Source organism: Capra hircus, chromosome 2 (assembly GCF_001704415.2).
Source record: "Capra hircus breed San Clemente chromosome 2, ASM170441v1, whole genome shotgun sequence".
Lineage (NCBI taxonomy): Eukaryota > Metazoa > Chordata > Mammalia > Artiodactyla > Bovidae > Capra > Capra hircus.
Genome location: NC_030809.1, coordinates 101,686,344 through 101,699,706, shown reverse-complemented (window position 1 = coordinate 101,699,706; position 13,363 = coordinate 101,686,344). Strand labels below are relative to the sequence as shown.

The following is a 13,363-nucleotide window of genomic DNA, read 5'->3' as shown; positions in this document are numbered from 1 at the left end:
AATGCCTACCTTCCATAGCAATCGCCTTGTGAAGGTTTATGCACTATGCCTGGTTTGATGATTTCATGGTTTACACCAGCTTTCCCCATAGGTGTCTAGTGTCCGCAGGTGTAGGGCACATGAAGTTTCTCAATGAGCATTTGCTTTTCTTCCAGTGCTGCCATGTCAGTGAGAATCCTTTATGGAGCTTTAATCATTCTTAATAAACGAAGAAGCCACATCTGATGTATTTTACTTACGATTCCGTCTACAGCCTTTGCTGGCTGAATAAACAGCAAAGCACAGGAGGAGCTAGGTTCTAGAGAATTGCTAAGAAGGGATAAAACACTTCTTACCTTTAGGGAGCTTATAAGCAAATGGAAGAAATCTATAATTCTACACACACCAGAAGGTAAAAATACATAAATCCAAAGCTAAGCCTATGGGAAGAGTGGATGAGGAATGTGGGATCAAAAGGCAAGCAGTGGGGATCTGGACTCACATGAGCCAGCCCCTGGCTGAATTTTGTTTCACACTTAGATTTTTAAAAATTGTCTCAGGATTACTGTTGATACCATGTTTTTCTGAACATTAAAAAAAAAATACAACCCCAAACACATTATATAAAGGAATACTCTATGTGAAAGTATGTATCATGAAGTTCTTGGGCCTGGAGTTGCTTATTAAGTACCTACAGTATATGCTTCAGCCTGTTTGGCTTCAATCATAATACAAGTTTATAGACCACTGATAGAGTTTGGTTTGAGTCTCTGAGAGTCACCCTGGGTACAGGATTCACTTTTTCCCCATTATGTTTCCGATCATGCTGCCAAGCTAATCTTTCCTAAAATGCATGCCTCTTCATTACTCAAAACTCTTAATGGATAAAGTTGAAATATCCTAATATAGAATTTAACAACATTTATAATGTCTCCAACTTGTGTTCCTACCTTTTCATAGGGGTCCCCACTAGTCTCCTAACATTCCACCATATTGGGCTGTCGGCTGAGTCCCCAAAATCCTATATTATCAAGTATGTCAGGCTTCTGAATTACTGTATATATTTACTTTTTAATTTTATTGTTTTCAATACTGACATGTTTGAGAATCACTGCAGTTCTTGGAGTAGGTTTCCTTCCCCATTACCATCCTAATTCATATTTTACCTCATATAACATTTTCTTCAAAGTTTGCCATACTCAAAATTCCATTCTTGAGTTATTCATTGCTTTTATTGTACAACCAACTCTGTGCACATCACATTAGGTTAAAGCTATGTGTCTACCTTGCCCTTAGAAGAAAGGATCACAGTCCTATTTTCAAAGTTCCAGCACAGAAAGTAGTGGCTAATACACCAATAGAAACTGTAATGAAGTGACAGTTGTGTCCATGAGCTACAATTTTCTAAGGAAAACTCCCAAGGATCTCTCTAAAAGTATTTTGAGTAACCCTTGAACATTGGGGTTTCTTCAAGGGGGCTGATTACAAGTAGCCTTTCAAAGTAGATATCAGTGAATCATCATATTACCCAAATTACTCTCATAAATTTTTCAAATGTTTATAATCTCATTTCATTGTATGAATATGTGAGAGAGATATACAGGAAAATTTGGAGAGCATTCTTGCAATGATAGTAAAATAGTCCTTCATCTAAGAGCAAACAGGCTAAAGTTAAATAGAAACAGAGGTAGATTGGTGGAAAAAAAAAAGAAAAAAAAACTGAGTCACACATTTAAGAGCCAAGAAAAGTCCTGAAAGATCTAGGGATTGTCTTTAAATACAAGTTGCTAGTGAATCATCACTGGAGAGTTTCCATCATGCTAACCTACAAGGAGATACTCAAATTTTATTTAGGAGAAAACTTCCCAATATTGAAGGCTGTTAAGTAATAGCAGTTACAAAGTCAATTCATAAGTCAAGAAAAAACTACTAACCAGTACATTAGAGTCCTGAACGCAGTTACCTCCATAACGTATTGCCAGATCACTACAAAAGAACAGTGACACCATCTGAACTACTGTAAAAAATGAGGATGAAAATTTTAAGAAATGCTTTTCCCAAGGGGGTTAAAAACAGAAGTCTAGAGAGTTTCAATGATGGGAAACCATACTAATGATCTTGGAAGATTTTACTAGTAATGAGTACAATGCCATTTGTATCTAAGTCACTGCTTTCTGGGAAAATGAAGAGGTACATCCTAATATAGCTCTCATCATAGTTTGTTCATGAAGTTCAAATTGTTTCAATACTCTTGAAACATCTACACCACCAAGTTTTCTTAACATCATTACTTGTGTCTGAATTTAAATATTATGTTCAAAATGTTCTACATTGATTTACTGATTAACACTAATGAAAAAAAGACAAGACACTTTGCATCACAATTTAAAATGTGCAAGGAAATTAGTTAGGATAAATATTTATTTCCACATAACATGTCTTAGTTGTGAAAAACACAATATCCTAGTCACATTTACACATTACTTAAACTTTGCAATAAATTACATTCAAGATATTCAATAATTTTGACCAGGAATCTGAAATTAGGAGGAAATATATAACACTATGCTTTTCTTATATTTTATATGATTTCAAAATATTAAGATTAACATAGGGATAGCATTAAAATTCACACAAGAACAAAATGACTATAAAAGTACTCAGAAATACAGAATTTCATTGGATATGAGTGCTTATTCAAATAGGTGATCATGTGAAGATTTTAATTCACTATGATCATCTTAAACAGAATAGTTATTAATATATTAAAACACTAGAAGGCTGCTTTGGGGACTGACTGACATGTACAGCTAGTCTAACTCATAAAACAATGGGAATGTTTACATCTAGTGTCTGTATTAGAAAATACACAAAGGCAATGCATTTGGAATGGAAAGTTTCTGTAGTTTTTCCTTGGCGTTTATAAACACAGACTTTATTAACTACAAACTCTTCTTATATTTTTTAGGCTTATGCTCCATTGAAGAAATGGCTCCTTGAAAAATTGTAAGGGGAATTTTACAGAAGGTATCAAAATGTTGAACCTAGTGGAGGCCCTGTTGTTTATTTCCTTCATAAGCTTAATCACAAAAGGATTTGTGGTTTTTTTTTTCACTTTCATGTACATTTATACTCAGAATATTAACAAATAGTTTGGAAAAGCTACAAGGCTCTGAATTATTGCTAAGCTAGACATTGAAGATTATAAGGTTGATGATCATCGGTAATTCTTAAGAAACAAGAGCACTGTGAGATTTCGTCTTTATTCACATTACTCAAGGACTCTATACTTTCCTTCCTCTTGTATAAACTCAGCAAAGATGAATTATTTCATATAGACTGAAATATCTATAGAAGCTTCTCAAACAGAATCTGAGATTTTCATTTAAAAGATTATTTTTCTACAACATGCATTTAGTTAAGAAGTGGAAAAGAGCTCTGCAGAAAAAAACAATTGGAGACCATCAGTCTAACATTAGAACATGATTCAGAAGCAGCATTAAGCAGTCTATGACCTTTAGCAGTGGAATAAGTGTACAGGAATGGAATTTCACATACAATGACTCACCACGTGGCATTCCATAAGTATGTATATAATAGGCTTATTTGGAAAAGACTTGTCAATGGGAGATAAATTTAACAATATATTTCTGATAAAGATTTATATTGAAAATCTCACAAAACCTACAAAGTTTTTCTAAAGCATTTCATACAAGCTTAGTATTTGATCATGTAATCAAAACTTGAATATTAAGCAAATACTACTTGGTTCTTTGCATTAGTATCTGATTCTTTTAAACAAGTTGTGAATAGGTTTCCATATATATTTTCCAAAATGACTTTAAGTTTTAGTTACGTATAAATTCTTAAGTATTAAATATCATATTAAATCAAGGAAATGCATAAATACAATTATTAAAAATGCTTTCAAACTAACTTTTTGATTTGGGTATTTTGAAATAAGTCACTAATGCTAAGCTATAAAAAATAAAAAGTAAGACTACGTTCCAAAATTCTTCTGAATGAAATTATCAGGTATCTTCAGGTCCCTAAGTAGGAAAATACAAACTAGGTAAATATGACTTATCTCTTTAAGAAAGCTATTGCTCTCGTAAAACTGACAATGAGAATCTAGTGTTTACAAATGTCTAAAATACAGCAAGGAACACAGAGATTCTTGCATTAGCTTTTATATATGCTCACAAGGGTGTCTCACTGTTCAGAAGTTTAAACACAGTAATGAAACAAATATTGCACTACTTACAGTGTGAAGGTGGATTTGAGATGAAAGACAGAATTTATAATACATGATCAAAGTGGTTTTATGAATAATTGTGGCACTCTTCTCTTATATATGTAAAAAATAAACTGAAGATCAGTCATAGACAAGTTTCCCTGTCAACACCTTTCCCTGAGTCAGCTTTCTTCTCTTTTCGGCTTTCAATGCTACAGGGGAAAAAGGAGAAATGTATTACTTCAATCCAGTGAGGCCCCTGGGAGACCTCATTCAGACACAAAACCCATCAATTTCAATGACCACAAGGGCCCTTAGGCATTGCTTTTTCATGCTGTGAAGCATCAATAGATAACAACGATTAAAATCCTCTGCACTCAGTGAGGTAGAAACCAAGAACTGCAGAAAAAGGAAAATTCAAAACACAGAAACTAAAAAACAAAACCAGACATTTTAAAAGCAGCCCCCAAAGCATGCAAGATTAATACCATGGTCCTCATTTGGCCAAATGAATCATTGATGATTGTTGCAAATGCCAGTCATGCCCCTCCCTGTCTTAAGATAGCACTGTACGATGAATGACATAAACGAGATGTCGCAGTAGGTATTTCTGGGCCCTGCTGCAAGTGCCGCGTCCTTTGTGAACAGACTGGATTCTGAGCTTGCGTGAGAACTGCAGTGTTAGGGGAACAGGCCTGCCTCCGCTGGTCTGGAGGACCTGGTCACCCCGCACACTGCCCTCCAAACACCCATGCCATCTCCTCCCAAACTCCTCCTGTCCATTAGAGGAATCATGTTTCACCTCACTCCTTTTGGAACAAACCCATTCCCAAGTGGCTTCTGTTTTAACTATCCTCCAATTAACTTTATCAGTGGGCAACCTGTTAATGTGACTCGCTCATTTTTTTAAAAAATATTTTTCCAATACATACTTTACCTAATCTCAAGTTGACAGTTTTTATGCAAAATTCAAACAAGGTGCTGACACACAGGAAGCTCACACCAAGAGCACATGCTCCAGAGGGCAGCTTGGCTCCTTCCCAACCATGTGCAGCACAGGCGAGCCCCACACTGAGGTCTCTCCCCGGCCTCTCCTGCTGCTGACTCGAGGGCAACCCACAGTCGGCCTTTGGGTCCCTCAGCTGCAAGAACCCATACATTTTTAGTGCTAATTTTGGCTCAGTGTAACTATGAAATGGTTGATGGTGGGGAAACCCTTGGTTTTATATAACTCTCCTCCAAGTAAAAAAGTGACAGTTAAAACCCCCGTTCTCCTACGGGGCTTCCTGTGCAGCTTTCTTAGTGGTCAATAACTTAGACACATTTTAAGAATGTGTTTTTTAAATTGTTTTTTCCTCCAATTCAAGCTAGAAACAGCCCTTCTCAGTTGTCACCACCACCCGGCGCCATCAGGTAAGAAGTGCTGGAGCTTCTGCCATCTGTGGCACGCTGCCAGCGCTGAGAGCTGGTGTGAGCGGGTGTCTATGGCACCCGGGTTTGTGCCTGCCACACTTCACAGCACACACTCCTTACAGGTCAGAGCAAAGCAACTTTTTCTCTTTTCTTTTCTCCTTCCATGAGAAAAGATGACAGTGTGCACATGATGTGTTGAGAGGCTTAACTCTGTATTTTTAACTCCTCTATCTGCATGACTCACTTTCTTCTACTTTAAGTTCCTTTCAGATGACAAGTGTCTGCTACCCTACTTTCCAAATTAACTTTTCCCTGGGTACTACTACCTGACTCCCAATCTCTTCTGGAAAACAAAGCCAATGAAAAGGGGCAGCACAGAGCAGTGGAGGAAGCCCTGGGCTTAGAGTCAGATGACGCCATTCAGTTCCGCAAGCGAAGAAGGAGCTATGTGACCTTGGACTAGGTATTTAATTTATCTGGGACTTGGTTTCCTCATCTGTCAATTAGTTTTGGACTAAATGGCCTCTCATTTTCTTGCAGCTTGAATATCAGAATCCTGAGGCTAATCATCTCAATTCCAGTGAGCTCTATCTTTTGAAAGATAGAAAAGCACATTCTATCTATGGGAGACTGTGGAGACGGAGACACACTGGTCTCTACACTTGCACAATTCCCATGTGCACTATGTTCCATGACCTTTTGATAAATGAGCAAACTCCCACAGCACCATTAGCCACAAAACAAAACAAAACAAAACAAAACAAAAAAAGCCATTCAGAATGTCAGTTTAATTCACAGACATGCTTCCTTCTGATGTCCTGCTTTTGTCATACTGGTTGTTTGTGACAAAACAATAGCCAATTAAATGATTGGGCTTCCCCCTTCCCTGCCCACCCTGCTCTTTAAAACCAGTAGTTTTGATATCAGGTCAGATTTCATCAGTGAAGTAAAAATTTTAAAACTCGCTCAAAACTTTCATGAAAAATATTATTGACTTGAATCTTCTTAGTGCATGGCTATTACTCGATTCCTTGCTACATCATTTTCAGGATGCCAACCAATTCTAAACTCCCATTGTAACAAATACATTAGATGTATGTATTAAATTTATATCATATCTATTACATGCTACCACAGTAAACACATATTGCATATCTATTATATACCAGGTACTCTATAAGGACCAGGGGACACAAGATGGATGAGACAAAACATAAGGAAGTCATATTTCAAGAGAGGGCAAAACATGACCCACTACCTTCATGCTGCCAAGCAAGCTATGAAACTGTTATTTGTCAATGACACCATAATAGCTGATATACACAACATTTACCAAGCAGTCATGAGAGGGCTGAGGCCTAGCAAAACAGCATTAAGAAACACCCAACACAGAGGGAGGTGGGGTGGAGGGACAGAGGAAAGCAGGGAGAGAGTCCCTAGACCCCACCTCTGCCACCAAAACAAAACCTAGTGCTGCCAGGTGCCTGCCCAAGAAATGCTGCTCTTGGGTGTCAGTTTTTCAGAGTAGTTGCCCACCTACTCGGAGTCAATGCGGTTTTTAATGGGACCGGTCTTCACCGGTTCATTTAAAAAAGCTGTGGAGGAGCTTGTCACAGGTTTGCACAGCGCTGTTGAGCTAGGATCAGATTAGACACCCCACAGATGTGGTAGAGCCCACAGTCAGCTCTCGGATCCTTCTTTCAGTTAAACTGGATGAATTTTTTTAGACAAGTAAAGCAAATGAAATAATGGAGAAAATATAACTGCTACATTCTGCCACTCAGAAGAAGGTATCTGGGCTTCTCTGATAGGCAGTAGGGCCTATAGTGGGCACAGGAGGGAAACAGCTAGGGCTGGGGAGCCAGAGACACTGGGAAGCCAGCTTAGGTCTCGAGAGTCAGACCCTGGGAGGCTGGTCTTCAGGGCTTTTCTTGCCAGTGGAAACTCTAGCAGGTATAGCATTCCTACAGTTCCTAGTCATCAGACTGCAGCGCCTTCAACACATACCAAGAGAGAGCAGTGGCTTTGGGAGAGTGTTGCTGTTACTAGTATTGGTGGTTTTAGGATTTCCAGAAGCCACACTCTTTCTGCCAGTTTCCACCGTTACGAAGACATTAATCACTAACCAATAGACATTTTATCACATGGAAAGCTACAGATTTTTATCACATTTAAAGGTAAAGAAAACTGGGCAAACTTTCATTCCACAATAGTTTGAATCTTATGCTAGTGGGAACATATGTTCAAAGAATAAGAAAAAAAAGTGGTTATATGAAAATATAAAGGATGATCTATTTAAAATTGGATCTGCTTTTAAGCATGGTACATTGTTCACTAGAATTAATCTACTGTGAGAAGTAATCTGACATAGATATTTTAAACAATTGAATTTTTCTGGTGAAAAGCATCACATGACATTTACTTTAAGGAGTACCTAAAATATCATGACATAAAACTGCTGCTTGAACCAAAGGAAAATAGGGAAAGCATTTTCATCTATATTGCAGGAAGAAAAGCAATCTCTAAATTTGATTGCCTCAAATTTCCCACATATTCTCATGCCTGGAATTTTATTTTGAGCTCATAAACTTGGGGTTCACATTTTTAAAAATCAGAAAAATGCCATATTTTTAATCAGAAAGGGTCCCCAAGCATATATTTCAATATTTTTGAGAAACTACCCTTCTCATGACTCTGATTTTCTTCCAAGACTTCTGACAAAACAGTTACTGCGAGGATGACTCTATAAGACTGCAGCAGGGATCTTTGGGAAAGGAAGATCAAGCATGGCTTAGAATAAAATATTACTTCCACTTGAGCCAAGCAAAGAAATACATGAAGATTTTAAAGCCCTGTTAAAAGACAGAAAATATCGACCAGAAGTCTTTGAAAGAGCCTTTCAAGTAACTTTTGGAACAAGTGTTGGAGCTATCTGAGGAGGGAAAGAGGGAGATGGGGAGAAGGAGGGAGAGAGAGAGAGGTAACTGGAAGTAATCCCTAGCTTTACGGGGTGAAGACCCCTAGGCTCTCTGCACATCCACTGCTGTTTGACATAGATATGACACTGAAGCAGCATGCCATTTTGGGGTGACAAAAAACCAGCAACAGGAGACAGTCTCTAAGTTTAATGTTGCTTCTTCTTCTAACCCATGCTTCCAAATAATTCTCATGAAGATAAAGCTTGCAGTTTTGGAGGCATGTTAAATGGAAGCTCTCAGCTTTACAGTTTTTTAATTCAAGGGATAGATTTTCTTTTTCCAATATAGAAATCTGATGTATTACAAAATACAGCTCTATTAGATTTATTGATTTATATACAATGCATTTGTATAAGTCATGTGGGGGAAAAAAGTACTCAAGTTGCAAACTCTCTTAAGGAGCTGAGCAGTTATAGGAACACTGTAAACAGTCTGATACTGGACCTAAGCCCAAGACTCTCCATGCCTTTTGCCTCCCCAAAACTCACACAAAGAACATAGGCTGACCAGGTTTCTAGAAGACACCACTTAACAAAAGGAAATGCAACCAAGGAATAGGTTTGAGGGAAAGGGTCTTACCTTTGGGAAATCAGCTTCTAGAGTGATTAGGAAGGGGAGCTTATGACAAAAATGTAATATAAAAAATTAAGTAGAAAAAGTTAATTTAAGGTCATAAAAATAAAGGAAATTAATAATTAAACACTGTTCCAAATCCCTCAGTCTCTCTTAATAAGAAATATTAGCATAACACAGAGATTTTTCTTCAGATCAACATCTAAGAAGACAAGATGGTTTGAACTCTTACTTATAAATTCTGGAAAATGCATTTTGGAAATCCTGTGATGACTCTTGGTATTTAAGAACACATTCTTCCCACCTCATGCATTTAAAACTGTCATCCACAGCTATAGGAGTTGTATGTAATGTTTGCATACAGAGAAGAAAAATGCATAAAACTTTCTGGAGCTGAAAGTTTTGGGGTAAAAAGGTTAGGGAAGATTTTTCAGGGCTGGAATAAGGGACTGGAAATAAACTAAATACAAAATTACCATTGCAGGTGCCATATGGGTTTTAAAAAGAACAACAGGAGAATGCAAAATATGGTCAGACATCTAAGGGGGTCCTAAGAAGTGGATGATGAAGGAATACACTAAAATCCTACTGTCAAAGAGTAGGCCAAAATGAATGTCCAAAAATGTCCTGCATTGAAACTCATTTATAGCCCCACTTCTCCCCACTGTCATAGTTTTGGAGTGAGCTTTTAATTTGAAAGGGAGATATTGAAAACATAGCAACAAATGGGATCTTTGTGATTTCTAACCACTTTTTAATTTTCTGAAATATTTTAGAACTAAGTTAAATGGAAACCAATACTATTCTTTTGCTCATGGAGTCATGTCATTAAATGACTGGGTTCAGTACAAATTCACATTATTTTAGAATTCAAACCTTTTAGAAGGAAAGCTTGACTCCTTATCTTTTGAGTTATCGGCAGTAATCAGAAGGTTCCTCCACAAGGCAGTCTTTGACATTTCATCAGAAATATTGATCACAGATGGATCATCTCTAGATAGGAGTTTACCCAAAATGAGATAATTAACATTAAATAAGAAACTGCAGTTATCTATCCATAGATACTAAATATAGGACAGTATTACGCCTCTGTGCAGAATTTTTTATAATTAAAAATGAAGTATTATTAATAATTGTTCTCTCCAAACAATTTCACAACTATGAAAAATTAAAATCTAAATGAAAGATTCGAGTTATACAGAAACTGGTTTGGGGTACAGGTTTCCTAGTTCTTTCCCAACGGCGGAGTTTAGGTTCTGCGTGGCCGCTGCTGGGCCTCTTTGTCCCTGTATCCATAGCCCAGTATAGCACTTCGCCCCTCTGCTCAGTCTCCACACTGGCTCCCAGCCACTCAAAGTAAAAGCCCGGTGGATGGGGCTGAGGCTCTGCCCCTTCCTTGCTCCCCCCGCAGCTTCACCTTCTGCTATTACTCCCCTGCTCTTTCCTCTCCAGCTACAGTGCAATGGCCTCCTGACTGTCCTGGGACCCCACAGGCTTGGTGCTCCCTCATGGTCTTGTACTTCTCTTCCTCTGCCTATAATGTTCCTTTACATGGTATGGGTTTGGCTGAAAGTGTGTTAGGGTTTTTCCATAACTTAAGGAAAAACCCAAGCAAACATTTTTGCCAACCAAATATAAATAACCCTTTCCATTCTTAGTTCAAATGTCACCTGCTCCCATAGGCCTTTGTTGACTGCTTTATTTAAAATTTCTGTTTCCATCTCCCCGTAGCAACTTCACCCCTCTTTCTGCTTTGTGTTTTTGTTTCATTTTTCACCATTTGAAACATATACTATATCACTTGTTCATTTATGTATTTTCTGTCTCCCCCACCTCTATTCTACTTGAATGCAAGCTTCATGAGAACAAGGATTCTTGAACATTGGTCCTCTGCTGTTTCGTCATGACCTAGACAAAGTCTGACGTTTGATATCCACTCAACAAATATTTTATTCAGTGGCTGGGGGAACCTGTAATATTAGGACCTATAATTATGCTGGATGCATTTTTCTTTTTACATTTTAAAACTGCACCAATTATAAGTCCATTTAGAACTCTCTAAAACATTCCCAGGGTCAGAAAGGCAACCAAATATCAACAGAGATAAAACACAGGCCAAGCCAAATAAAGTGTCATTGTGTGAGAAATCAGTACTCTTTTCTACCACAGGTAAAAATGATACTCTGCTATGGAAAAAGTCATGTTCTACAGAAATCATAAACTGACCTCTCATACCCCTCATTGTGGACATTCACAAGAGGGCAACAAATTAAATTTTTAAGAGGAACACTGAGAGTCTGGAGCAAAACAGTTCTCACAGACTCCTTCCTTCCTAATCTGGACATCCTAATCTGTCTTCCTTAATATGTCTCATTAATTCAGCCCTTGGTAACAAAGAATGAGATCAACTAGCTTCCAAAAGAGTCATGGAGAATACAAGTTTTTCATAATATTATGTGAGAAAGAGTCTTGTGAGCAAAAGAGTTTTAAAAATGCTGGCTACAACAAAATTAAACTTTTTTTCTAAAAAAATGCCAGTATAGGTTAGATTCTTTACCATGCCAGTGCGCATTGTGAAACTCTAAGCTGGAATGCGGTGTACGACATTTTTCAGACTTATTAAACCACAAAATCCTTTTAAGAGGGGTACCACAGGAAACTAGGCAGATTTCTATAGAATACAGTTGAGAATATGCTGATTCAACTAAACGATCAACAGGATTTTAAAACTTAAATATTATTTTAAAAAAAGAAAGAGAGAGAAAGGAAAAACATCTTCTGTACTTGTGCTCACTCTTAAGTGGTAGATGATAATTGTATTTTTTATATCTAGGAAATATGATCTTACAGTCAGACCCTTAAGAGCCACTCCTATTTTTTTAAAGCTATGAAAGATTCCCTCCTTAGTCAAAAGCCTTCTATGCTTTTTTTCTTGGCATGGCCCTAAATTATCCTTAAGCACTTTGGGATCATATATATATAATTTTTTGCCAAATACTTTCAAACATTTTTTATTATAACTTAGAGAAGTTTGCTTTTTCTGCTATGTCTCTGCACATGAAGAAGATTAGCATATTTTGGAGAGTTACATAAATATTTCCTAAAATTACTAGTATAACTGAATCCTTCAATTCAGGAAATAGATTATCTCTTTGGAAGTGTCTTTCAGTAGGGGTAAATCCTATGTTTTTCCCAGAGTTCAAACATTTACATGTGATGGCTTTAGTGAATACCTAACTCATTTATTCCAGAACTGAATACTGATCTGTCTTCAGGTGCTACTTTAAGAGAATATGCAAGAACTTTCATGCTCATTATAAAATACGAGACCTAAGAGAACAGTTTCCCACCTCACTTCATTCTAAGCTACTTAGCCAGAGTCACACGGCTTCTAGTGGCAGAACTGGGGCAGGATAATCGAACACCCAGTTTTAGTTCTTTCCACTCTAACACAATTTCAACAAACCTCAGTAGGAATCCACACACATGAAATTCTCAAGTAGCGTATATAACAACACATTACATTACTCCAGCTGGTGTGTTTTCACATTTATAGCTTACCTATAGTGCCCTTCCAGTGGGAGCTGTACCGTGCCCTCATCTTCCATAGCTAGCATACTTTGTTCTTCCTGGAAAGACAAATGTAAAATATACAATGTGAATCTGATGAGCCTCCATTTTACATTAAAGAAGAAACAGAAATTAATATTTCACTATCTCATTAACCTCAGAACCTTCCACTTTGTTTGCATTTATTAATGCTAGCACAGGTCCTTTCAATAAAGTATCAGCTACCAAGAACAGAAGTAATTAATGAGAGTCTCATACCACAAAGCAATTTAAATGCTAACAACAATCTCCTTCATGTCATTCAATATAAAATACGGGTAATTTCCAAGCAGATTAAAACAAAAATCTAAATTTTACAAGGACAAATGTATTGGTAATCATTTTCATTATTGTAAAGTTGAAATTACATTCCCAGAATGCTCCATTAGAAAGCAACAAGAGACGTATTTAATAGAGCAGTGGTTCTCAAACTTTCATTTACACCAGAATCACCTGGAAGTTTTATTAAACATATAGATTACTGGGCTGTACCTCCAGAGTCTGATTCAGTAGATTTGGAGTAGGGCCTAAGTACACGTCTTGGGTGATGCTGATTATGCTGGTCAGAAGACCACAC

The 13,363-nt window shown here is 37.3% G+C and overlaps 1 protein-coding gene across 8 annotated transcripts in view; it reads right to left on the bottom strand.

Annotated features, from left to right (window-relative positions):
* The window catches only part of SLC4A10 (solute carrier family 4 member 10), a 352,866-nt gene continuing 341,860 nt past the window's right edge, over nt 2,358-13,363 (bottom strand). For 3 of the 8 annotated variants that reach the window (XM_005676049.3, XM_018063730.1, XM_018063761.1), the window contains 4 exons: nt 12,739-12,806; nt 10,054-10,170; nt 9,184-9,222; nt 2,383-4,425 (listed from right to left, as the gene is read on the bottom strand). In XM_005676049.3, the coding sequence (XP_005676106.1) occupies nt 9,210-9,222; nt 10,054-10,170; nt 12,739-12,806 (198 nt within the window). In that variant the 3' untranslated portion in view covers nt 2,383-4,425; nt 9,184-9,209. Of the gene's footprint in view, nt 4,426-9,183; nt 9,223-10,053; nt 10,171-12,738; nt 12,807-13,363 lie in introns of all 8 variants that reach the window. The other 5 variants (XM_018063774.1, XM_018063738.1, XM_018063767.1 and 2 more) reach the window with 3 other exon arrangements.